General features: G+C 55.0%; 2 protein-coding genes and 1 pseudogene across 5 annotated transcripts; 1 reads left to right on the top strand and 2 right to left on the bottom strand.

Moving 5' to 3' along the window:
* The first annotated feature begins 1086 nt into the window (after positions 1-1086).
* Positions 1087-3821, top strand: LOC100275160 (Myb family transcription factor PHL6). Of its 3 annotated transcripts, none has more exons than XM_020553194.3 (8): positions 1087-1251; positions 1329-2197; positions 2347-2557; positions 2660-2736; positions 2838-2877; positions 3002-3071; positions 3175-3244; positions 3387-3809. In XM_020553194.3, exons 2-8 carry the CDS (start codon positions 1574-1576, stop codon positions 3600-3602), a joined length of 1308 nt encoding a protein of 435 aa, XP_020408783.1. In that variant the 5' UTR covers positions 1087-1251; positions 1329-1573; the 3' UTR covers positions 3603-3809. The 3 variants fall into 3 exon arrangements, with proteins under 3 accessions (XP_020408783.1, XP_008681602.1, NP_001142789.2); XM_008683380.4 differs by having other exon boundaries at positions 1093-1251; positions 1542-2197; positions 3166-3244; positions 3387-3821; NM_001149317.2 differs by having other exon boundaries at positions 1098-1251; positions 3166-3244; positions 3387-3821.
* On the bottom strand, positions 3818-23301 carry LOC100285751 (vacuolar cation/proton exchanger 2). Its single transcript, NM_001367255.1, has 13 exons — positions 23267-23301; positions 23127-23205; positions 6278-6496; positions 6123-6190; positions 6003-6031; positions 5688-5884; positions 5340-5549; positions 5101-5253; positions 4873-4989; positions 4726-4779; positions 4495-4611; positions 4308-4404; positions 3818-4175 (listed from the first exon to the last, which is right to left on the bottom strand). Exons 2-13 carry the CDS (start codon positions 23187-23189, stop codon positions 4168-4170), a joined length of 1332 nt encoding a protein of 443 aa, NP_001354184.1. The 5' UTR covers positions 23190-23205; positions 23267-23301; the 3' UTR covers positions 3818-4167.
* A 632-nt stretch (positions 23302-23933) lies between these two features.
* LOC100500709 (o-methyltransferase pseudogene) lies at positions 23934-25561 on the bottom strand (annotated as a pseudogene). Its single transcript, NR_159810.1, has 4 exons — positions 25487-25561; positions 24824-25259; positions 24442-24714; positions 23934-24310 (listed from the first exon to the last, which is right to left on the bottom strand). The product of NR_159810.1 is annotated as an o-methyltransferase pseudogene (transcript).
* Positions 25562-25889: the final 328 nt, after the last annotated feature.

Genomic DNA, 25889 nt, shown 5'->3' with positions numbered 1-25889 from the left:
TGCAGCAAGTGAGCATGTTCACTTGGCTGGGGATCTCATGAGGGGCAGACACCTGTTTCTTCAGATTTTGATTTTGACGTGGGTGCATAAGTATACTGGTGACAGTTTTCAAAGGAAGTGCTTACTTGTTTAGTGGAGAGTTTGTACAGGCAAAGCAATTTCGGTTAGTTGCCTTAAAAAAAGAAAAGTGTTCTGTTGAGCACTATTTGTGGCACTGGACACGGTCGGACGGTCTGACTCTGAGGACCGGACGGTCCACGAATAGATCAGATCAGACGAATAAACTCCTATCTCCTTGCGTGTTTATTTCTCTAATCTCGCGGGAGCTATTGGAGAACACATAGGAACGGGTCTAGACCTTCCCATTGTATATTTGAATGAGTACGGCCGATTGAATAACCAACAATCGAATCAACAATCAATTTATTCTCAGTTCTTTATCTTTTGCCCTAGGAACAGACAGTAACATAGATTTCTCTCTCTAATCTTTACCTCTCTTCGGCATGATCCAGGACATTAACACAATTCTCTTCAATTTAATCTTCACCTCTCTTCAATTTAATACTCAGTTCTCCTTCTGACAGGGTCTCTTCTTGAGCGAGATCCAGATACTGTTGGCGAATTCCGTCGTCTTTTGCGCACGCGCAGACTGTTCGGTTCGTCGAGCAAAAACCTTATGCTCTGTGCCAAGTTACGGACCGTCCAGTCCTAAGCCGTAGACCGTCCGTGCTGCGGTAAAGAACACCGCCGTTGATGGCCGCCGATACTCATCGTGATTGACGCTACGCCAACGCATACCTAGTGGCTGCTTGTACGTACATGCACGCGCGCGTACGCTGATCCCTGGCCCTGAGCTAAGCAACGTGTGCCTATGCATACTACGTGTGTTCCCAAAACTAGAAGCAAGCGGGGACGAAATGCTTAGCAGCATAAGCAAATGAAAGCAGCCGCAGTTTATTACTAGCAGAGAGGCAGACGACGTCAACCAGCGGTGCAGGTGCGCTTTGCAGGCTACCACCACGCCAATCATTTGCCACAAGCCCACAAGAGTAGACTAGTTATTATAAAAGCCAGAGAGAGAGAGACGGGAACGGATAGGAATAGGAGCGGGGGAGTCCGAGGATAGGCAACTCATTGCTTCTGAATCTCTCTCCTCGTCGCGACGAGATCCTCTGCATCTCTACTTCCCCGGGGAAGTAGCTGCTAGCGTGTGGGTCTGACCTCTCCTCATCCCGAGTTCTTCATTTTCAGGTAAGTGGTTTGGATCTTACCGCAGCATCATTTTTTTCTTTCCTTCCATGAATGGTTGTTTGGTTTCTCCTCCTCAGAGTTAGCTGCAGTCCCAGACTCTCGTTCTCGTTCCTGGTCTTCTTCTTCCTCCACCATTTGTGCTTGTGCTGTTTCAGTGGTCTGCTTGGGAACCGAACCACCATGAACCTTGCGTGGGCTCTGCATTCCTTTCCTTCCGATTCCTGCTGCCTCTGTGTCTCCTCCAATCCATGTGACGTGAAGCAGCTATGATATATATATATTTTTTCCAGAGTCTTGACTCTTCAGGCCCAGAGGCTCCGCAATGAACTTTTTGGAATCTATTGCGGTGAATGGACACAGAGACCGACAGCATGGAGGCGTCATGAGCAGACAGAGCATGGTCGCCGTGGAGCAGCTCACCGGCCCTGCCAGTGCCAGACCCGCTCACACGTGCGCTGCTCAGCCTCATGCTCACCAGCTGCTCAGTGCTCGATACGATCACCGTGGCGCGTGCGCGTCTCAAGTTGAATTACCGGACCGGATCTCGCCATCCAACGCTTCCACGTTCTGCACGAGCATGTACTCGTCGTCGTCGTCGTCGTCGGCGGCGGCGGATTCCTCCAAGTCGTGCCGGCGGGCAGGCGCTCTGCCGTTCCTGCCCCATCCTCCTAAACGTGAGCAGCAGCAGCAGCAGCAGTCATCCAGCTCTCCATCACTGCTCGTCTGTACTGACCTCGGCAACGGTGGTCAAGACGAGGCTGAAGCTGAACATCCGGCTGAGCTCAAGGACTTCCTGAACCTCTCTGGAGAAGCTTCATGGAGAGGCGGTTTCCATGGAGAGAGCAGCGGCGTCGCTTTCAGATTCGGAGAGCAGGTGGAGTTTCAGTTCTTGTCTGAACAGCTCGGGATCGCCATCACCGACCACGACGAGAGCCCTCGACTAGATGTGAGCCCTATAGTTCCATTCCATGAGCTGCCGCCATGTTAAACACTCCCAAAGGCCTCCCTTTTTTTTTCACTTTGTTATGACGAGTAAATTGTGCTGTGAGCCCGTGAAACTAACCCGCCCCTCCCCTGCAACCTGTTCTTGGTCAGGACATATACGACAGGCCGCCGCAAACCTCTTCTTGTCCGGTACTGTCTTGCTCCGACCAAGAAGAAGGTCTCCAGAGGGCAGGGTCTCCTGTTAAAGCTCAGCCGAGTTCATCTCGAGCTGCATCATGTAATAACAAGCCAAGACTGAGGTGGACTCTGGAGCTCCATGAGCTTTTCGTGAAGGCTGTCAACAAGCTTGGAGGGCCAGAAAGTAGGGTGATCCTTCTTTGTACTCCGATTTAAATAGATCCACACAGTTTTGGTGTCCAAGCAAACTGTTAATGTATGGGTGGTACAAAACCAAATCTTGCAGAGGCAACTCCTAAGGGCGTGTTGAGGCTTATGAAGGTAGAAGGCTTGACCATCTATCATGTGAAGAGCCATTTGCAGGTATTTTGGGTGGAGTTTCTTCACTTTCCTCCTGTATAGTATAAAACAGCCATCGTTTCTGAATTCTGATGGACTGTCGTCCATTTTGTCCTGGAATGCAGAAGTATCGTTTTGCCAAGTATCTTCCGGAGACAAAAGAAGGTACATTTTCAGAAGCTTAAAGTTGCAATTCATGCCTATCTTTAATTAAGTGCTGGCCATCGCTTTGTGTTGGAAATTCGCCCTGATGAACTTGCTTGTTGGTTCTTTTGCATGCTCGATGAAGACATGAAGTCCTCTTCAGAAGACAAGATATCCAAATCAGAGATGCCTGGAAGCAACGCTGGCAGAAAGAAGTAAGCATCCCACCCCTACCCCTAGTACAAACATCTCTTTTTTGTGTGAATGAACAAACTCAGAACAATTTAAATCCACATCTCTTTTTTTAAGGATTCTCAGAAGCTTACAAGTAGCAGAAGCTCTTCGGATGCAAATGGAGGTTCAGAAACAACTTCATGAACAATTAGAGGTAAACACCTAGCTCAGTGATTTTTTAGTAAAAAAAAACGGTGGATGAATTTGATCTGACACTGTATAATCATCTTTAAAGTCTGTATAAATTTCGGATTTGCATGGCTAGCAATGGCGCTAAGTTTATTCTCCGTCGTCAGGTGCAAAGGCAGCTACAAGTGCGCATAGAAGAACATGCAAAGTATCTGCACAAGATATTAGAACAGCAGAAGGCAAGGAATTCCTTATCAGCTACGACAAGTTCAATAGAAACAGAGCTTTCTGAATCTACAAAGGAAGAGAAACCTGAGACACAAGCGGATACTTCTTCAGCTCAGTTGCCAAATAAAAAGAACTCAGATACTGACATGGAATGACTCATAACCAAAGAACTCATTATGTATGAACAACTGAACATGTTGACTCGCCAAGCACTTTCCTTCTCTAACCTTGTAGAATACAAACACTTCTGCCTAGATGCTTCTCTCTTGTATCATCATCCCTAGTGCTTGAAAGAGTTCTAGCTAGCCATTGTATATGATTTATTTTCAGATGAAAATGCTACAAAAAAAGGAGGAGGACCAGCCATTCATCTATTCCATGTGTCACTAAATTTATTTCTGCCTGTAAATGACGACAGCTGTTCACAGAAGAAAGAATGACTTTCTGATTTCTACAGTTTCTGCGTGTATCGTAAGAACAAAACTGTTGCCTACACAAACTGGGGATCTATGTAGAACTTCCTGTGTAATTTTCTGCATACCTACAGCAGTGGGTGTGCTTGAATGGCCCCTTCAGGTGAGGAATGCTGAATAGGCCAGCCACTTCTGTTTTCTTCTTCAGTGAATCGCAGGAGCTCCTCTTGCCCTCTTCGAAGAGGTTTCTTTGGAGAACTAGAAGTATAGTCCCATCCCATCATTGAAGGTGCTAGTTTCGAAGAGGCTAAACACCTGCAGCACAGAATTCCCGATGGACATGATACAAATTCAAATTGTGCTGATGTGACTTTTAATTACAGATTTAAGAGGAAAAAAATATATAGTCGTTGCAGAAACAACAGTTTTGATAGAAGAGAAACCTACCATCGATATTTGGATCAGCATACACATAAAAACTGGCAGCCACTATCAGGTAGCAGAGAATCAGCATCAGCCCTTTGAAACAGTTCGAGGTCCCATCCTGTAACGTGAACAAGAAAAACTTAAGCAAACAAATCTTGCAAGAGTGGAGGAGCACTGTTCCTCAGCTGTGTTTATTTCACTCCAGTACCTGCAGCAGAAGTGCTACAACCAGCACGGTTATCAAGAGGCTGGCGGTTTCAAACAGATGGAAGTTCAAGTCCATTGGCTGGCCCATCATCCATCCTGCCACTACACTGAACGGTATCTAAGGAAAAAAAAATCAAGATGATTAGGTAGGCCCTTCAATGACAGGTGAAGAACAGATCAATCTACTTGTAGATGATTCAGATGAATGCGCACGGTTGAAGAACGAACTCACCACAAACATGGATATCTGCGTCGAAGACCCGATGGCGACTCCAAGCGAAAGGTCCTGTGAAAGACAAGCCAGAGAGCCCAGAGTCTCAGAAAATCACAGTAAAGAAAGGGTCATTAAAGATGGCAACAACGCCAAGCTGCTGCTTGCCAGTTTGTCTTTCATCGCAAACATAACAGCGCTGGCATGTTCTGCAGCATTCCCTACGATCGGGAGCAAGACAGTGCTGATGAACGCGACCGGTATCTTCCAAGCCTTGGCAGCCCCCTGCAGAACAGCTCGCAGAGTGTCAGCTCCACACGAAGTGTCTGCTAAAAACTGCGACGAACAAAAAGTGCCCAAAAAAAGAACCATCCGTCGCATCACTGAGATGTAAACCTCGATTGCACCGACTAGAAAGTCAGAGAACACTGAGATCCAGGCAGTGAAGATCGCGAGCCAGGCAATGGCCTCCCACTTGGTGATCTCAGGGAACGCGTACTCGCAGTCGTCGTCCGCCTGGTCACCACCACCACCACCTCCTCCTCCTCCCTGGCGGCAGGAACGCAGACAAGCGCCTCAGAAATCTGCAAAGGGGATCAACGATGAATCCAAGAGGACGAACCCGGCCTGCTTGCCTCGGTAGATTCGTCTCGGCGGCGACTGTTGGACAGCTCGAAGAAGACGAACGCGGCGTAGGCGAAGAGCATGACGCAGCTGCTGAACCTCGACAGCGCCAGCGCCGACTCGCCCAGGTTGGCCTCGGTGTGCGTGTAGTACAGCATGGCGGGGGAGACCAGCCCCATCACGGCCATCAGGAGCAGCCCGGAGTTGAGCACCGCGTCTTCCTGCCAACGCCGCACCACCACCAACAACGACGACGACGACGACGGGTCAGTGTCTATCTACAGCAGCCAAGCAAGCGTGTAGACCTGCGAGCTGGGAAGTGGGGGAACGACGACGGGCACGCGCGGGAGCGGGAGCACCTTTCTGAACACCTGCTCGGTCCTGCCGCAGGTGAGCCCGCCGCCGAAGAACGCGCAGCCGAGGACCAGCAGCGTGTTGGACAGGATCGAGCCGAGCAGCGACTGCTGCACCACCCGCAGCTTCCCGCTCCGCAGCGCGTGGATGGAGATGACCAGCTCCGTGGCGTTGCCGAACGTGGCGTTCAGCAGGCCCCCAGCTGCGATTGCGGAGGAGAAGTGGTCACGGTGGTGAAGCAGAGTAAGTTTGCTAAGCGCGATGCGATGCGATGCGGTTCAGTTCGGTATTCTTCAGGAGATGAGGACACTGGACCAGACCTGTTCGGCCAGTGTAGAGCCCTAGCTGCCTGCATAATCAAGAAGTAAACAGTCAAGCTCGACAAAGAAGACGAGTAGATGGCAGGTACGAGGGGAAATCATGAGAAAGAGATTGTTTACTCGGTAGCGAAACCCAGGCGCTCGGCCAGAGGAATGATGCCCAGCAGGCTCAGAGGAAACACCCAGGCCTTGAGAGAGTTGAGACGAGCAGAGCAACAGAAATCAGTACAAGAGACCATGTATAATGCACAAGAAGAGCTGTGTGCGAAACTGACCTTGTTCTGGCTGAGACAGTCCACCAGGACCGCCAAGAACCCACACGGTATAAGCAAATTGAGCTTGGATTTGAGCAGCACGGCCTTCAGGCTCCCGAACACGCCCGACGACGAATCTGCAGAGCTTGGATTCCTCCGGAAACTCGCTCCATTGTCGCGGGACAAGGGCTCCGGCGGTGCGGCAAGGTCGTTGTCCTCGAACCCGTCTGCTCCGTCAGCCTGTTCTATAGGGAAAACCAGCGGAGATAAATTCAATTAGAGCTAGTTTGGGAAGTACATTTTCCGAGATTCCTATTTTCTCAGAGAAAAATGAACTAATTTTCCTTTGAAAAATGAAAACGGGGTTCCCAAACTAGCCTAAACTAGCCCTGAATAACTGTGGAGATACACCAATCAAGCAAAAGGAAAATGGGCTCGTGCAAATGGAACTCCATCAGTCCATGATGAATGCGCTGGTCGGCACCGGTACGGCTAACTGTATGCGGTTAGGACTCACTTGAGCAATGAGATATTAGTCCTTCTAATCCTCTCTAGTATCTTTGCTTCTAAACAAGTTCTTGATCAGCAGATTTATGTGTTCCTTTGTGATCGACAGCTCAGCCGATCCTTAGGGTTAGCCGCTCCAATTTTTTCACTGGGGTCAGCTGTACCTGTACGCATCTTCCTAGGTCGGCTGCCTTAGTCAGCAGAGGGTCTTCTGTAAAAGCTAGACCAACTCCAATAAATATAGCTCGTGGCTACTGTCTTCCTAGAGAAGCCTGTCTAGAACGCACTAGCTCATTTGCAAAACCAGAGAATATCTCTAGGCTTTGAGAGAGATGGGAGATTTGAAAGGCACCAATCCATAAATTTAATAGAATGATTTAGGGATGTGAAGTCTCCTCTGATTTGTTGGCTCCCACCTCTTGTACTCTTTATCTTGATAGTGGAGTTTTGTTCGCTGCCGCCCATTGGTTTTCTCTTCACAAGGAATTTCCCACTTAGTGTATGGTCATATTGGAATGAGAGACATATATGTGTTCTTTTATATGTTGATTGAGTTGATGTTACAGTGAGTTGGTTGCTGTACGTATAGCGTTGTTGTATTGTTGGACACAGTGGCGGACGCAGGACATAAATTCATGTGAGACCAAATAAAATTACAAAACAATTAGACAAGACTGTAAATCAGATGTAATATTACATATAGAAACTAGTGACCGTACGCTAAAAGCTAGAATTTGAATGTACACATTTCTTGCTTCATCTTGAACATTTTTATCATACTCATCAATTTATCTTTTTAATATTGGATTTAAAAGTCATATATATGGTTTATCTCTCCTCTATTCATTTTAATACTTTATACAACAAATTTAGCAAAACTAAAATATGTACAATATATTTGAGATGCATTTGAGAGTGACAAATACGTATGTACATAAATGTCGGGGACCATAATTAGGGGTACCCTCAAGACTCCTAATTCTCAGCTGGTAACCCCATCAACACAAAGCTGTAAAGGCATGATGAGTGCGATTAAGCCAAGGATCGGTCCATTCAAGGGACGCGATCCCGCCTCGCCCGAGCCCAGCCTCGGGCAAGGGCAGCCGACCCCGGAGGATCTACGTCTCGCCCGTGGACCCCCTCCAGCAACGGACACACCTTCGGCTCGCCCGAGGCCCAGTCTTCACAAAGAAGCAACCTTGGCCAAATCGCCACGCCAACCGACCAAATCGCAGGGGCATTTAATGCAAAGGTGGCCTGACACCTTTATCCTGACGCGCGTCCTCCAGTTGACAGAGCCGAAGTGACCGTAGTCACTTCGCCGCTCCACTGACCAGCCTGACAAGAGGACAGCGCCGCCTGCGCCGCTCCGACTGCTGTGCCACACGACAGAGTGAGGCTGACAGCAGCCAAGCCCGACCCTAGGCGCCATAGGAAACTCCGCTTCGCCCGACCCCAGGGCTCGGACTCGGGCTCAGCCCCGGAAGACGACGAACTCCGCTTCGCCCGACCCCAGGGCTCGGACTCGGGCTCAGCCCCGGAAGACGACGAACTCCGCTTCGCCCGACCCCAGGGCTCGGACTCGGGCTCAGCCCCGGAAGACGACGAACTCCGCTTCGCCCGACCCCAGGGCTCGGACTCGGGCTCAGCCCCGGAAGACGACGAACTCCGCTTCGCCCGACCCTAGGGCTCGGACTCAGCCCTAGCCTCAGCCGACGGTCTCCGCCTCGCCCGACCCAGGGGTTCGGACTCGACCTCGGCCTCGGAAAACAGACTCGACCTCGACCTCGGAGGAGCCTCCACCTCGCTCAACCTAGGGCTCGGACCGACCACGTCACAGGAGGCGCCATCATTACCCTACCCCAAGCTGACTCAGGCTACGGGGAACAAGACCGGCGTTCCATCTGGCTCGCTCCGCCAAACAAGTAATGATGGCGCCCCGCACGCTCTATGACGACGGCGGCTCTCAGCCCCCTTACGGAAGCAAGAGGACGTCAGCAAGGACCCGACAGCCCTGACAACTGTCCTTCCGCCATGTTCCAACGCTCGTCCGACGGCCACGACACCACACGAACCGGGTGCCAAAACCTCTTCGGCTGCCATGATGGCATGTACTTAGGGCGCTAGCTCTCCTCCGCTAGACACGTTAGCACACTGCTACACCCCCCATTGTACACCTGGATCCTTTCCTTACGCCTATAAAAGGAAGGTCCAGGGCCCTCTTACAGAGGGTTGGCCGCGCGGGGAAGGACGGGACGGCGCTCGCGTGAGGCCGCTCGCTCCCTCCCGCATGGACGCTTGTAACCCCCTACTCCAAGCGCACCCGACCTGGGCGCGGGACAAACACGAAGGCCGCGGGATTTCACCTCTCACGCCTGTCTCCCTCCGGCTTCTTCCCCCCTTCACGCTCCGTTTCGCGCCGACCCATCTGGGCTGGGGCACGCGGCGACAATTTACTCGTCGGTCCAGGGACCCCCCGGGTTCGAAACGCCGACAGTTGGCGCGCCAGGTAGGGGCCTGCTGTGTGTTGACGAACAGCTTCCCGTCAAGCTCTAGATGGGCAGTCTTCAGCAACCTTTCCAGCCCGGGACGGTACTCCGTTTCGGGAGTCTTGAGTTCATGTCCCTCGACGGCAGCTACGACATGATACTCCTTCCCCCGTCGTGCGACAGCGACAATGGCGGCCAACAACCCGCCCGCCGGCGACGGAATCAACGACGTCTTCCCCACGAGGTGGAGGAACAATATTCGGGCTTGTCTCGTCCCCTCCCCCACCGACGGAGGAGGAGGCGGGGCAACCAAGGCCAAGCAGGAGGCGGCACCTCGTCGGCTGTCGAGCGAGTCGACGGCGCCAGCGCCCCAACAGGGGGGACGTCGGGCATCGACCTCGCGTCTGAGACGAAGACGAGTGCCGTCTCCCCGCAACATGCCAATCCCAAGCAAATGGACGACGCCAGCACGCTCGCGAAGGACTTGCTGGGCGTCACCCTCGTACCTGAGACGATGGTGCAGTCAGCCCCTGACGTGACTTCGTCACCGCCCGTCGACCAAGGGGTACCAACCGATTCCCATCTCATGCCTTTTGGATTCAGCCTCGACCCACCAAGTGACTTCGCTTCGGTGGACACTTTCATAGAGGCGAGTCCAAACCCTCTGGAGTATCGTATGCAGTCACCCTGGGACCGGCTGACGGCCGTCTCGACCTACGGGCCCTCGGGGTCCGAGGAAGATGACGAGCCCGACTTCTGTTGGGATTTCTCTGGGCTTGGTAACCCCAACGCCATGCGAGACTTCATGACCGCATGCGACTATTGCCTTTCCGACTGTTCCGACGGTAGCCGCAGCCTCGGCGACGAGGACTGCGGCCCAAGTCGTGAATGTTTCCACGTCGATCTAGGGGGTCCCAACGAAGGCAACCATCTTGGTATGCCAGAGAACGGTGATCTCCCTAGGCCTGTGCCTCGCGTTGACATCCTTCGGGAGATAGCTGTGGTCCCCGTCCCGGCGGGGGGTCATGACCCACAGCTCGAGCAAATCCGCGAGATGTAGGCCAGGCTCGACGAGGGGGCAGGAACACTTGAGCTGATCCGCCGGGACATCGGGTAGGAATGGGCGGGCCAACCTCCGGCCGGAGAAGTGCGTCATCTACCCCAGGGTATCCAGCACCGCATCGCCGACGATGTCAGGGTAAGGCCGCCCCCGACTTCCAGTGGAGTCGGCCAGAACCTGGCTGCAGCGGCAATACTTCTCCGCGCGATGCCAGAGCCATCAACCACCGAGGGGCGGCGAATTCAGGGAGAGCTCAAGAATCTCCTGGAGGATGCCGCGGTCCGACGGGCCGAAAGCTCCGCCTCCCGAAGGCAGGGGTACCCCTCGGAACATCGCGCCGCGACTTCCCGATTCATGCGGGAAGCCTCGGTCCACACCGGGCGCACGCGCAACACAGCGCCTGCGGCCCCGGGTCGCCTCGGCAACGAGCACCATCACCGCAACCGTCAGGCCCACCTCGACGAGAGGGTGCGCCGAGGCTACCACCCCAGGCGTGGGGAACGTTACGACAGCGGGGAGGATCGGAGTCCCTCGCCCGAACCACCCGGTCCGCAGGCTTTCAGCCGCGCCATACGTCAGGCGCTGTTCCCAACCCGGTTCCGAACCCCGACTACTATCACAAAGTACTCGGGGGAGACGAGACCGGAACTGTGGCTCGCGGACTATCGGCTGGCCTGCCAACTGGGTGGAACGGACGATGACAACCTCATCATCCACAACCTCCCCCTGTTCCTCTCCGATACTGCTCGGGCCTTGCTGGAGCACCTGCCTCCGGGGCAGATCTCCAACTGGGATGACCTGGTCCAAGCCTTCGCCGACAATTTCCAGGGCACGTACGTGCGCCCTGGAAACTCCTGGGATCTCCGAAGCTGCCGACAGCAGCCGGGAGAGTCTCTCCGGGACTACATCCGGTGATTCTCGAAGCAGCGCACCGAGCTGCCCAACATCACCGATTCAGATGTCATCGGCGCGTTCCTCGCCGGCACCGCCTGCCGCGACCTGGTGAGCAAGCTAGGTCGCAAGACCCCCACCAGGGCGAGCGAGCTGATGGACATCACCACCAAGTTCGCCTCTGGCCAGGAGGCGGTTGAGGCCATCTTCGGAAAGGACAAGCAGCCCCAGAGCCTCCCACCGGAAGATGTCCCCGAGGCGTCAACTCAGCGTGACGCTAAGAAGAAAGGCAAGAAGAAGTCGCAAGCGAAACGCGCCGCCGCCGACACGGACCTTGTCGCCGCCGCCGAGTACAAGAACCCTCGGAAACCTCCCGGAGGTGCCAACCTCTTCGACAAGATGCTCAAGGAGCCGTGCCCCTATCATCAGGGGCCCGTCAAGCACACCCTTGAGGAGTGCGCCATGCTTCGGCGCCACTTTCACAAGGCCGGGCCACCCGCGGAGGGTGGCAGGGCTCGCGACGACGATAAGAAGGAAGATCACCAGGCATGAGAGTTCCCCGAGGTCCGCGACTGCTTCATGATCTACGGTGGGCAAGTGGCGAACGCCTCGGCTCGGCACCGCAAGCAAGAGCGTCGGGAGGTCTGCTCGGTAAAGGTGGCGGCGCCAGTCTACCTAGACTGGTCCGACAAGCCCATCACCTTCGACCAAGCTGACCACCCCGACCGCGTGCCGAGCCCGAGGAAATACCCGCTCGTTGTCGACCCCGTCATCGGCAACGTCAAGCTCACCAAGGTCCTCATGGACGGAGGCAGCGGCCTCAACATCATCTACGCCGAGACCCTCGGGCTCCTGCGGATCGATCTGTCCTCAGTCCGGGCAGGCGCTGCGCCTTTCCACGGGATAATCCCCGGGAAACGCGTCCAGCCCCTCGGACAACTCGATCTACCTGTCTGCTTTGGGACGCCCTCCAACTTCCGAAGGGAGACCCTCACGTTCGAGGTGGTCGGGTTCCGAGGAACCTACCACGCAGTGCTGGGGAGACCATGCTACGCCAAGTTCATGGCCGTCCCCAACTACACCTACCTCAAGCTCAAGATGCCGAGCCTAAACGGGGTCATCACCGTCGGCCCCACGTACCGACACACGTACGAATGCGATGTGGAGTGCGTGGAGTACGCCGAGGCCCTCGCCGAATCCGAGGCCCTCATCGCCGGCCTGGAGAGCCTCTCTAAGGAGGCGCCAGACGTGAAGCGCCACGCCGGCAACTTCGAGCCAACGGAGACGGTTAATCCGTCCCTCTCGACCCCAGCAACGACGCCTCCAAGCAAATCCGGATCGGCTCCGAGCTCGATCCCAAATAGGAAGCAGTGCTCGTCGACTTTCTCCACGCGAACGCCGACGTTTTCGCGTGGAGTCCCTCGGACATGCTCGGCATACCGAGGGATGTCGCCGAGCACTCGCTGGATATCTGAGCTGGAGCCCGACCCGTGAAGCAGCCTCTGCGCCGATTCGACGAAGAAAAGCGCAGAGTCATAGGCGAGGAGATCCACAAGCTAATGGCAGCAGGGTTCATCAAAAAGGTATTCCATCCCGAATGGCTTGCCAACCCTGTGCTTGTGAGAAAGAAAGGAGGGAAATGGCGGATGTGCGTAGACTACACTGGTCTGAACAAAGCATGTCCGAAAGTTCCCTACCCTCTGCCTCGCATCGATCAAATCGTGGATTCCACTGCTGGGTGCGAAACCATGTCTTTCCTCGATGCCTACTCAGGGTATCACCAAATTAGGATGAAAGAGTCCGACCAGCTCGCGACTTCTTTCATCACACCTTTCGGCATGTACTGCTATGTTACCATGCCGTTCGGTTTGAGGAATGCGGGTGCGACATACCAAATGTGCATGAACCACATGTTCGGCGAACACATTGGCCGAACGGTCGAGGCCTACGTCGATGACATCGTAGTCAAGACGAGGAAAGCCTCCGACCTCCTTTCTGACCTTGAAGCGACATTTTGATGTCTCAAGGCGAAAGGCATGAAGCTCAATCCCGAGAAGTGTGTCTTCGGGGTTCCCCGAGGCATGCTCCTGGGGTTCATCGTCTCCGAACGGGGCATCGAGGCCAACCCGGAGAAGATCGCGGCCATTACCAGCATGGGGCCCATCAAGGACTTGAAAGGCGTACAGAGAGTCACGGGATGCCTTGCGGCTCTGAGCCGCTTCATCTCGCGCCTCGGCGAAAGAGGCCTGCCTCTGTACCGCCTCTTAAGGAAGGCCGAGTGCTTCACTTGGACCCCTAAGGCTGAGGAAGCCATCGAGAACCTGAAGGCGCTCCTCACGAACGCACCCATCTTGGTGCCCCCCGCTGCCGGAGAAGCCCTCTTGATCTACATCGCCGTGACCACTCAGGTGGTTAGCGTCGCGATCGTAGTTGAGAGACAAAAAGAGGGGCATGCATTGCCCGTCCAGAGGCCAGTCTACTTCATCAGCGAGGTACTGTCCGAGACCAAGATCCGCTACCCACAAATTCAGAAGCTGCTGTACGCGGTGATCCTGACACGGTGGAAGTTGCGACACTACTTCGAGTCTCATCCGGTAACTGTGGTGTCATCCTTCCCCCTGGGGGAGATCATCCAGTGCCGAGAGGCCTCGGGTAGAATTGCAAAGTGGGCGGTGGAAATCATGGGCGAGACGATCTCGTTCGCCCCTCGGAAGGCCATCAAGTCCCAGGTCTTGGCGGACTTTGTGGCTGAATGGGTCGACACCCAGCTCCCAACAGCTCCGATCCAACCGGAACTCTGGACCATGTTTTTCGACGGGTCGCTGATGAAGACAGGAGCAGGCGCAGGCCTGCTCTTCATCTCACCCCTCGGAAGCACCTACGCTACGTGCTACGCTTCCATTTCCCGGCATCCAACAATGTGGCCGAGTACGAGGCTCTGGTCAACGGGTTGCGCATCGCCATCGAGCTAGGGGTCCGACGCCTCGACGCTCGCGGTGACTCGCAGCTCGTCATCGACCAAGTCATGAAGAACTCCCACTGCCGCGACCCGAAGATGGAAGCCTACTGCGATGAGGTTCGGCGCCTGGAAGACAAGTTCTATGGGCACGAGCTCAACCACATCGCCCGACGCCATAACGAGACTGCGGACGAGCTGGCTAAAATAGCCTCGGGGTGAACAACGGTTCCCCCGGACGTCTTCTCCCGAGACCTGCATCAACCCTCCGTCAAGACCAACGACACGCCCGAGCCCGAGAAGGCCTCGGCTCAGCCCGAGGCACCCTCAGCTCAGTCCGAGGCACCCTCGGCTCGGCCCGAGGCACCCTCGACTCGGCCCGAGGTACCCTCGGCCCCCGAGGGTGAGGCACTGCGCATCGAGGAGGAGCGGAGCGGGGTCACGCCTAATCGAAACTGGCAGACCCCGTACCTGCAATATCTCCACCGAGGAGAGCTACCCCTCGACCGAGATGAAGCTCGGCGGTTGGCGCGGCGCGCCAAGTCGTTCGTCTTGCTGGGAGACGGGAAGGAGCTCTACCACCGTAGCCCCTCGGGCATCCTCCAGCGATGCATTTCCATCGCCGAAGGCCAGGAGCTCCTACAGGAGATACACTCGGAGGCTTGCGGCCATCACGCAGCACCCCGAGCCCTTGTTGGGAACGCCTTCCGACAAGGTTTCTACTGGCCGACGGCGGTGGCCGACGCCACTAGAATTGTCCGCACCTGCGAAGGGTGTCAGTTCTACGCAAGGCAGACCCACCTGCCTACTCAGGCCCTGCAGACCATACCCATCACCTGGCCGTTTGCTGTGTGGGGTCTGGACCTAGTCGGCCCCTTGCAGAAGGCACCCGGGGGCTACACGCACCTGTTGGTCGCCATCGACAAATTCTCCAAGTGGATCGAGGTCCGACCCCTAAACAACATCAGGTCCGAACAGGCGGTGGCATTCTTCACCAACATCATCCATCGCTTTGGGGTCCCGAACTCCATCATCACCGACAACGGCACCCAGTTCACCGGCAGAAAGTTCCTGGACTTCTGCGAGGATCACCACATCCGGGTGGACTGGGCCGCCGTGGCTCACCCCATGACGAATGGGCAGGTAGAGCGTGCCAACGGTATGATTCTGCAAGGACTCAAGCCTCGGATCTACAACGACCTCAACAAGTTCGGCAAGTGATGGATGAAGGAACTCCCCTCGGTGGTCTGGAGTCTGAGGACAACGCCGAGCCGAGCCACGGGCTTCACACCGTTCTTTCTAGTCTATGGGGCCGATGCCATCTTGCCCACAGACTTAGAATACGGTTCCCCGAGGACGAGGGCCTACGCCGACCAAAGCAATCAAGCTAATCGAGAAGACTCACTGGACCAGCTGGAAGAGGCTCGGGACATGGCCTTACTACACTCGGCGCGGTACCAGCAGTCCCTGCGACGCTACCACGCCCGAGGGGTTCGGTCCCGAGACCTCCAGGTGGGCGACCTGGTGCTTCGGCTGCGACAAGACGCCCGAGGGCGGCACAAGCTCACGCCTCCCTAGGAAGGACCGTTCGTCATCGCCAAAGTTCTGAAGCCCGGGACGTACAAGCTGGCCAACAGTCAAGGCGAGGTCTACAGCAACGCTTGGAACATCCAACAACTACGTCGCTTCTACCCTTAAGATGCTTTCAAGTCGTTCATACGCCTCGTTCACACACAAAGTCTAGTCATCAAGGAAGGGTCAACCTTGCCTCGGCAAAGCCCGACCCTCCCTCGGGGGCTAAAAGGGGGGAACCCCCTCTGCGTCAAAATTTTCCTCGGAAAAAGATCTTTTCTGCCAGAATGTCTTTCATGCTTTTCGACTACTTCGAAAGTGGATCCTGAAAACGACGGAGTACACGTAAGCAGCCAAGGCTGACCGAGCCGAGGGACTCCTACGCCTCCGGGATACGGATACCTCACTCATCACCTTCTGCGATAAGTAACTCACGCTCGGATAAGTGATTCCGCGGACCGAACAAGTCTTCACGCTCGAACGCTCCTCTGCCGAAACGATTTTTCGGGCCTTCTCGACTGCGTCGGTGACAAAACCCTATGGACGAGTAAGAGTGCACGTAAGCGGCAAGGCCGACCGAGCCGAGGGATTCCTACGCCTCCGGGATACGGATACCTCACTCATCACCTTCCGTGAAAAGTAACTCTCGCTCGCACAAACAATTCTGTTACCGACAAATAAGTCTAGATACTCGAAACAAGGGGAAAAGAAACGCAGCTTTACAACACGACGATGGTGTGTTTGGGCCTCGGCGGCCGCAGAAAACATACACACACTACAAGATAATCCGATCCTGCAGGCTCGGATCTTGGCAGTTGAAGGGAGCAGCAGCACCCTCGGCGTCAACTCCACCTTCGGCGAGGGCCGACCTAGCCTCGGACGGCGACGCGGTCGGAGGATCTCCACTCTGAAGGACAACATCAGCACCACGCCCGGGCCATCGCTGCCAGGGCCTTCTCCAGGAATCCGGCTCGAGCAGATGGCTTGGGCCGGTCACTCTGAAGCCTCAGCCAGCTGTCCCCCGAGGACATCGGCTCGGTTTGTGGCCTCGGCAACTCAGCTCCGGCGTCGGTCCCGCTAGTGGACGACCCGGCCAGGCTCCGGCCGACCAAATCTTCTTTTCGAGCCAACTCTGCCTCTGTCCGTGCTCACACCGCTACCTCCGGCTTCAGCTCATCGAAGAGCAGCCAAGGGTTTCCTTTAACTAAGCAAGAGAAGCCTCGAACAGCAAGGCCGACCGAGCCGAGGGACTCCTACGCCTCCGGGATACAGATACCTCACTCGTCACCTTTGCACGAGGCGACTCACACTTGGTGAAGCGGTTCAGATAGCCGATAGGCGAGTCTTAGTGCTCGAAATGAGGAAAAAACACGGCTCCGTGCCGAAAATAAATACATGTTCAGGCCCCGACAGCCACAATGAACAAAACACCGGCATTCAAGGTGCCATCACAAACGGAACTCTGGTTTCGTCCCCGCGGGTATGAACAACCTCCACGCCGGGAAGCCTGCGGGGCGACAAGCTCTGGGCGACTCACCAGCGACCTCTGCAGCAGCAGCTATGGTCCCAGGACGGACGCGGCCACCGGAAGGCTCTCGTTCGCGTTCCCGCTCAAGGGACGCGAACCAGATATTAAAGCCAAAGAGCCGGAGGCCGGTCCGTAGGCGGCGCTGACGGCCTCGACGGTGGGGAAGCTGCCCCCGGCTGCCACCACGTCAGCACGGACGGCGGCGTCCGCCTCTCCACCAATGCCGCACCGGCGAACGCGTGCCGCTCCAAAGCGCACCGGCAGGTCCTCGCTCCCGTCCTCACCATGAAAGCGAGGAGGAGGACATAATGTTGCATCCTAGCTGGGCAGCAACAGTTCGCCTTCCCCGGCATGGCTGGAGGATGCCTCCTCCGCAGAGCTGGAGGATGGTTTCCACCACCAGAAGCTAGAAGAGGAGGTGGCCAGCCGACTCGTGCGGGAGGTAGAGCCCCGGCTCACCTCGCTCTCCGCCCCAGCAAGGATGATGAACATCCTTGAAGCTAAGGGCGGGACCAAGATCGCAGCCCGACTTGCTTCTCCCCATCCAGGAGCTGGTGGTCACCGTCTTGGGTGACCACCGGCGAAGGGATGCGACCAGGCTGTCTGATGAAAATCCTTGAAGCCGAACGATGGATGAAAGGTACCAACTTCCACGAAGTTGCGTTCCTCCAACGACAAGGCGGAAGGATTGCGGGTGTTCCCCATCCGGGGGCTCGGAAGGTGGAAAGACACGATGCATAAGGGAGCGCGAAGACATGGTCGCCTTTCAAGGGGGTCATCCTCCTTTTAAAGGTGACCCTCCCTACTTGCGTCCCCAGCCGTCGCGGGCTGAGTCTTCTCCAACGCGCTCCAAGGTCCTCCCCCTACGGCAAGCTAGCCTAGGGCAGAAGAAGCCAAACCGCCACACGCGGTGCATGCAACTGCCCAGCGGTTACGAGCATTCCTCCACTTTCGCCCAGACCAGCGGGTGAAAGGGCGGACAACCATGCAGTCGGCATGCAACCGCGCCAAGTGGGCGCACCCCTTCGACTCCAACGCGTCCAGCATGGAGGCCCAGGCCCACACGTCATGCAACCGGCGTGCCAGTTGCTACGTGCGAGCAGCCGCGTCGCCCCTTGCGCCACTACCGCGCCTCCTCGACTGCGGAACCAGTACCGCGACTCGAGGCAACCCTGTGTATGACCCAACAGTGCCAGCCAGGCGCATCGATCATGGGCCAGTCAGCCGCGGGAGAAGGCGCGACGGTCGATGCGACCAAAAATGGGTCGGTAGTAAAGGCGGTGGCAGGCGGGCAGAAGCAGCGGTCACGTCGTCAGCCAAGCTCACGTCACCTCGTGGGACAGCGAGAGAACCCTCTCTCACGGCGTGAAGACGACGCGCCCGTGTTCCGTTCCTCGAACGGCCCGCGCACGCGCAACGGCTACCCCGCGAACCACTCGCCCTGTCGCATTAACTCCGCGGCGGGACAGGTGGCGCCCTTGGCAGGAGAAGCGAGCGACGCTTCACCTTCGCCATGATGACCGCGCCAAAAAGGTGTGCCACGTCATCTCAATTTCGTATTCTTTCCCTTTTCCTCTTTCTCTCTCTTACAGCAGGGACCGGGAAAGGGGGATACCCCGAAAGGGATCCTTCTCCATGAAGGAAACGGGCCCCGAGCCCCCCTACTGATCAGAGGTTCGAAGGCTGGCCCCTCGGAGGGGTTCAACAGCCGCCTCAGAGCGCTCGGGCTCCGCACCCACTACTGGTCAGAGGTTCGAGGGCCGGCCCCTCGGAAGGGTTCAACGGCCGCCTCAGGCCACTCGGGCTCCGTGCCCACTACTGATCAGGGGTTCGTAGGCTGGCCCACGAAGGGTTCACAGCCGCCTCAGACGCAGAGCGAGGGATGACCCTGGGTACGTTCGATACATAACCAAGGCTCGGGCTACGCTCCCGAGGTACCCTAGGACATTTCCGAGACCAGCAAGAACGATCTTGTAACGGAATCCCATCAGAGGGAGGCATCGAGCCCTCGGACCCCGTCAAAAGGGGACCGGGTCCGGCAGATCACCCACAGGTACTTTTGGAGCGTGCCTCTGGGCCTCTAGCCGACCCCTAACAAATGGGACACGGGCGTCCACTCGGATTACCCGTCAGCAGCTCACTGGAGACACCATGTTCGGCGCCCTCCAAGGGCAACATGGCGCTTTTCCCCCCTCCTCCTTGCGGAAAGGCGACACAGGGGCGTATGTAAAAAAGTCGAGTCTGTCCTTGACCGTCCTCTCGCCCTGTGCGGAGGCTCGGGGGATGCTCTCGCAAACCCGGCTCCGGCCAAACCGTTGACAGCGTCAACATACCAGCCCGAGAACTTGGGACCCGACCGTGCACCCGGGCTACGGCCAGCTCGCATGAGGGAACGACCAGACCGACCAAAACATTGCGAAATGCATTAAGACCTCGAAGGAGTCAAACCACTCCTCCGAGGCCTCGGGGGCTACACCCGGCGGGTGCGCTCGCGCGCACCCACCGGAGCAAAACGCAACCGAGAAAGGCTGGTCCCCTTGCAAAAAAGTGCGACAAAAGCCTCCAAGCGAGTATTAACACTCCCTTCGAGGCTCGGGGGCTACTATCGGGGACCATAATTAGGGGTACCCTCAAGACTCCTAATTCTCAGCTGGTAACCCCCATCAGCACAAAGCTGCAAAGGCCTGATGGGTGCGATTAAGCCAAGGATCGGTCCATTCAAGGGACGCGATCCCGCCTCGCTCGAGCCCAGCCTCGGCAAGGGCAGCCGACCCCGGAGGATCTACGTCTCGCCCGAGGACCCCCTCCAGCAACGGACACACCTTCGGCTCGCCCGAGGCCCAGTCTTCACCAAGAAGCAACCTTGGCCAAATCGCCACGCCAACCGACCAAATCGCAGGGGCATTTAATGCAAAGGTGGCCTGACACCTTTATCCTGACGCGCGTCCTCCAGTTGACAGAGCCGAAGTGACCGTAGTCACTTCGCCGCTCCACTGACCAGCCTGACAAGAGGACAGCGCCGCTTGCGCCGCTCCGACTGCTGTGCCACACGATAGAGTGAGGCTGACAACAGCCAAGACCGGCCCCAGGCGCCATAGGAAACTCCGCTTCGCCCGACCCCAGGGCTCGGACTCGGGCTCAGCCCCGGAAGACGACAAACTCCGCTTCGCCCGACCCCAGGGCTCGGACTCGGGCTCAGCCCCGGAAGACGACGAACTCCGCTTCGCCCGACCCCAGGGCTCAGACTCGGGCTCAGCCCCGGAAGACGACGAACTCCGCTTCGCCCGACCCCAGGGCTCGGACTCGGGCTCAGCCCCGGAAGACGACGAACTCCGCTTCGCCCGACCCTAGGGCTCGGACTCGGGCTCAGCCCCGGAAGACGACGAACTCCGCTTCGCCCGACCCCAGGGCTCGGACTCAGCCCTGGCCTCAGCCGACGGTCTCCGCCTCGCCCGACCCAGGGGCTCGGACTCGACCTCGGCCTCAGAAGACAGACTCGACCTCGACCTCGGAGGAGCCTCCACCTCGCCCAACCTAGGGCTCGGACCGACCACGTCACAGGAGGCGCCATCATTACCCTACCCCAAGCTGACTCAGGCTACGGGGAACAAGACCGGCGTCCCATCTGGCTCGCTCCGCCAAACAAGTAATGATGGCGCCCCGCACGCTCTATGACGACGGCGGCTCTCAGCCCCCTTACGGAAGCAAGAGGACGTCAGCAAGGACCCGACAGCCCCGACAACTGTCCTTCCGCCAGGCTCCAGCGCTCCTCCGACGGCCACGACACCACACGAACCGGGTGCCAAAACCTCTCCGGCTGCCACGATGACATGTACTTAGGGCGCTAGCTCTCCTCCGCTAGACACGTTAGCACACTGCTACACCCCCATTGTACACCTGGATCCTTTCCTTACGCCTATAAATGGAAGGTCCAGGGCCCTCTTACAGAGGGTTGGCCGCGCGGGGAAGGACGGGACGACGCTCGCGTGAGGCCGCTCGCTCCCTCCCGCGTGGACGCTTGTAACCCCCTACTGCAAGCGCACCCGACCTGGGCACGGGACAAACACGAAGGCCGCGAGATTTCACCTCTCACGCCTGTCTCCCTCCGGCTTCTCCCTCCCTTCGCGCTCCGTCTCACGCCGACCCATCTGGGCTGGGGCACGCGGCGACAATTTACTCGTCGGTCCAGGGACCCCCGGGTTCGAAACGCCGACAATAAAATAAAAGTAAAATGTGTCTAATATAGGTATTTACTCATAGAGAACGAAATTCAGAGGACGCTGCAGAAGAGAGATTAGATATACAAGAGGAAATATTTTATAGAAGACCATAAATGATGAATATAGAGAATGGATATAAAGAACATTGCTGGAGATAGTATTAGCAGACTGTGAAGTTGGACTGTGGATTAGAACGATGGAAGTGGCCTGTTCACTATAGTTTGGCCCCATATACTTGCTATTTTTACAGTATATTTAACGTATATATAAGGAGACAAAAAATTGAGGTGGGGCCATGGCCCACTTTGCCCCACTATTGGATCCGCCTCTGGTTGGACAGTTTGTGATTGTTTGATCTAAAGCTTAAGTGCTTCTTTTGGTTCATGCACATAAGATGATCGGTGTATTGCTATTGACAGCTTAGCTTGCTGATGTTTTGGGGCCGCTTCGGCTGCGCGTCCGACCCTTGAACCTATTCATATGCGTATCAGTAACAGGAAATATGGCACCTAAATTCATGGGTTGGTTGTAATTCCTTTGGAAAACTTAGGTAGAATTTCACGTGGGTCGGTTGTTGATAAGGCCATAATATCACATAGCCCACATCTCTAGCAAGATGACTTAAAAATAGTCTCCTAAAAACTAAAATACTACATCATTTAAAGTGTTTAGGACACTAAAAAGAAATATGCTCCAACAATTAGGCTATCCCCACACCCCAACAGCTCCCCTATCCCATTTTCTACTTCAAACTTTACTCTGCAAACAGTGTTATCTACAGTACAGATTTCCTATTTTACACGGTCCACTGAAGACAAACTTAGGGCTCTAGATTATGTATTTTAGGAAGTAAATTGCATTATTAGCAAAAGAAAATACTGAGAATGATTTAGAAAACAAGGATAGTGCACTAGTCTGAGGTATAGATGGCCAAAAAGCACGAGGCCCGTGAGCCCGGCACGAAGCCCGCTTTTTGGGCCCGGTCCGAGCCCGGCACGGTAGAATAAGCGGGCGGGCTTGGACAGGAAACTAGGCACGGCGGGCTAGCCCGGCACGGCCCGTTTACCTCTAAGCCCGTTAAGCCCGTTTTTTTACACTAAAACGTGCTTTTCGGCCCGTTTAGCCCGCTTTTCGGCCCGTTTTTTCGTGCTAAACGGACCGGCCCGGCCCGTTTAGGCCCGCTGCGGGCCGGGCTTGGACAGAAACTTAAGCCCGCTGGCTCAGCAGGCCCGGCCCGGTTTTGGCCGGGCTTCACCGGGCCCGGGCCGGGCCGGGCCGGCCCGGCCCGTTTGGCCATCTCTAGTCTGAGGTATAATATATTTTGGTCACTTTATGGTGTGTCATACATCTTTTTGATAAAAATTTATAACGTATGGTATTGTTAGAGTTGTTTTTAATGAGTTGAGTCCAATATTTCAATTATGTCAGTAATGGGCAAAGAAAAAAAACAATCATTATTCAGACCCGTGATGCCCTGTAATATTCAGGTTCAGAAGAAAAAAAAAGAAGATGTATGACTGATGATGCAACATTTGAAATGTTCTAATCGCTTATCTATCAGGCATGCGGAGATGAGGCCAACACGATCGATGATGACATGATCGCGGTCAAAGAAAGTTTGCGCAGAGAGATACACGTCATCGGAACCTGCTGATGCGAGTTCTGGCGCCCGAGCAAGAGCCTCTGGGCGTCGGCACTGTCCGTCGCCATCTCCTGATCCAAAAGGCTGAAATCCAATCAGAACGAGGCCTTAGTCTGAATACCATGGTGAAAAACAGGATGGTTACCTCTTCCAAAATGCAGATCTAGGACTTAATCGAATGAATGGGAGGCCGAGAGATCGCGTCCGTAACTAGAGGTCGGGGACGCCTGTGGTCGACAGAGAGATGGTGGTTTTAACGGTCCCCGCGTGATCCCGCGCCCGGTGCAGTGCAGTGCAACTGCTGCTGCGCCTTTACAAAGCGGCCCTTCGACCCTGTGCATGGCAGCATGGCCGTAGGGGGGGGTGGGGGATTGTTTTTGTTCTGATTTCAGCTTGTTTTGGTGTCAAATTTTAGTTTGATAATAACAATGTTCGTCATCATGTTCCTAATAAATAGTGCTAATATAATCCTAGTGACCCATAGCTGAAACTACGTACCCTTTATTAATTGTCAATGCGCCACAGATAATCTTCTCTACCTAATAGCGTTGGGTACCTAGGCCATCACAGTAGTATATATAAAATAAACATAACCACGTAATCCATGTATAATAATTGTATACCAGTATACGTATACTGCAGTACACATACTACTATGCATGCCAACTGGTTTTAGTACGACCGTACCGTATAATGCATGCACACATATACTCAATTATTGTACGTCGTCCCATGAAATACACATGATAACACATATGAGTATTAGGCTATTAACTACCGTACGAAATACAATACACATATACGTATATATATCACTCTTTCTTCAAGCACATGGCGATGGTGGTGAACTTGGTCTTCTCCTTCCCAAGGTGCTCAGCGACGAGGCGCCTGAACTCGGCGAAGCACGCGTCGAGCACGGCTTCTCCAAAATGGCGGACAACCAGAGCCTTCAGCACGGATCTGATGAGCTTAGCGACATTCACGCTACTGCGAGCGCTGTCCTCGACGACGACGCGACGTCGTTGTCACCCTCTGAGTCGTCGAACGGGTCCCAGTTCATCTCGAACTGCTTGATCAGATCCATGCTGAACTGCAGGCCGCTACGCGTCACCAGCTCCTCCACTTCTCCCACCGACGGCCCGTACACCGGTAGGTTGAAAGACTCTAGCTTTTCCTTCTCCACAAGGCCCTGGTGTTAATAGTTACGACCAGAAGAAATCCGCTTAATTAGCTTCACGATGCTTTTAATTTCCTCCACAGATTAATTAGTGAAAAAATTACAAGAAAAATTTACATGCATATGCAACTAATATAACTAACCTTCAAAACAAGAGACTGCAACGCTGTTGCGACCAGTGCGAAGAGCTGGTTGAGGTCGCCACTGTACACATCCTCGTTCTTCCTGCCGAGAAATATAAGGACCATCCGTCCTCCATGCACGAGTTCTTCATGGCGCAGCTTGAGGAAGAGGGAGAAGTCCTTCTGGAACTGCTCCTGGAACAGTTTCGCCACAGAAGGTGTCGTGGTCCTTGCGATGTAGATGTTGTCCTCGTTCAGGCAAGGCTTTCTCCACGCCTCTAGTCCCTCAGGTTCCTACGTGTATATATAGATATAAATATATCGTTTCAGAACATCATTATGGTAAATTAAAGATACTTTCATATATATATATAGCTAGTTTAATATAGTCGGCTAGTCCTACCTGGGAGCGCCATTGGAGGCAGTAGGAGGAGTGGAACAGATGCACACTCTGACGAGGAAACAGCCTGTTGTAATAGGACTCCGGTAGCCCCATGACATAGTAGGGAGGATGAGGAGCCCTTTCACAACCTGCTGCCCTTCTGAACTCCTCCTCGACTGACCGAAACAGGTGGTTGAAGTCGTTGCCGGGGAGGTCGTTCAGGACGAACTGAAGCTCCACGTGATGGTCGTCATCGTCTCCGCCGCCGCTCGGCGGCTTGCACCGTTCAGCAGCAGCCGCAGCAGCGATGCTGCTCAGGACGCTAGAGATGAAGAGCAGCGTGTTCGGCCCTGCAGAGCATCCGAGGTCGGCGACGACCATGGTTCTGGGGAGGAGCTGCGTACACCTGCTTGACGGCAGTCTCGACCATTGGCCTGGTCTCGCGGACAGCTACTTGCTGATAGGATAGATCCACCACCAGTGCATGTGCATGCAAGAAGGAATAATAATCAAATGATCGATCAGTAAGGGTGGTGCAGTCTCCAGTCTTTCCATGGCAATATTCTAAGGAGATCGAGAAGAATGAAACCAACTTCTTTGATGTGTATTCGCGGTACGTAACTAAGCTAGGATAAAGTCAATATGAGAAATTTGCAAGAAATTAAAAAGGGGATAGAATATCACCTGGCGCCTACAATTCTTGGAGTAGCTCCATTCTCCTTCCCCTTCGGCCATATGGAAATCACGTCTTATATCCATATATCCCTATGATAGAGGAGCTTGGGATTATATGTATCAAAATGAATTACTTGTCCCGGCTCAATGCCATCTCGCTGTGAGCCAGCAGCAGGTACATTTTATAGTGCTCGGCCCTCGGCTGCTCGCTCTAGGTAGCTAGGGGGCCATTACATGATGAGACCATGTCTCGTCAAATGATCTTATCCGGAAAAAAACATTATATATATATAGTTTATATATTATAAGTGCTGGGCTACCAATAGGTAGAGTAAGCCCAAGCCAGACGTGCTATCTGGTTGAGCCGAACCAGGTCTGGTCATCTATAAAAACATCCCAGACCTCTAGGGAT

The sequence above is a fragment of the Zea mays genome, chromosome 5, assembly GCF_902167145.1.
Source record: "Zea mays cultivar B73 chromosome 5, Zm-B73-REFERENCE-NAM-5.0, whole genome shotgun sequence".
Lineage (NCBI taxonomy): Eukaryota > Viridiplantae > Streptophyta > Magnoliopsida > Poales > Poaceae > Zea > Zea mays.
Note: the sequence above shows the minus strand (reverse complement) of the source record. Positions and strands in the feature narration are given on the sequence as shown.

Excerpts from the sequence above, each read along its gene's own strand:
- LOC100285751 (NM_001367255.1), bottom strand. The coding sequence starts at position 23,189 with ATGGCGACGGACAGTGCCGACGCCCAGAGGCTCTTGCTCGGGCGCCAG. Across the intron at positions 5,254-5,339 it reads GCCGAGACGAATCTACCGAG|GGAGGAGGAGGAGGTGGTGG; the intron begins GCAAGCAGGCCG and ends TCCTGCCGCCAG. Across the intron at positions 4,612-4,725 it reads CGCAGATATCCATGTTTGTG|ATACCGTTCAGTGTAGTGGC; the intron begins GTGAGTTCGTTC and ends TTTTTTCCTTAG.
- LOC100275160 (XM_008683380.4), top strand. The coding sequence starts at position 1,574 with ATGAACTTTTTGGAATCTATTGCGGTGAATGGACACAGAGACCGACAG. Across the intron at positions 2,737-2,837 it reads ATGTGAAGAGCCATTTGCAG|AAGTATCGTTTTGCCAAGTA; the intron begins GTATTTTGGGTG and ends CCTGGAATGCAG. Across the intron at positions 2,878-3,001 it reads TCTTCCGGAGACAAAAGAAG|ACATGAAGTCCTCTTCAGAA; the intron begins GTACATTTTCAG and ends TGCTCGATGAAG.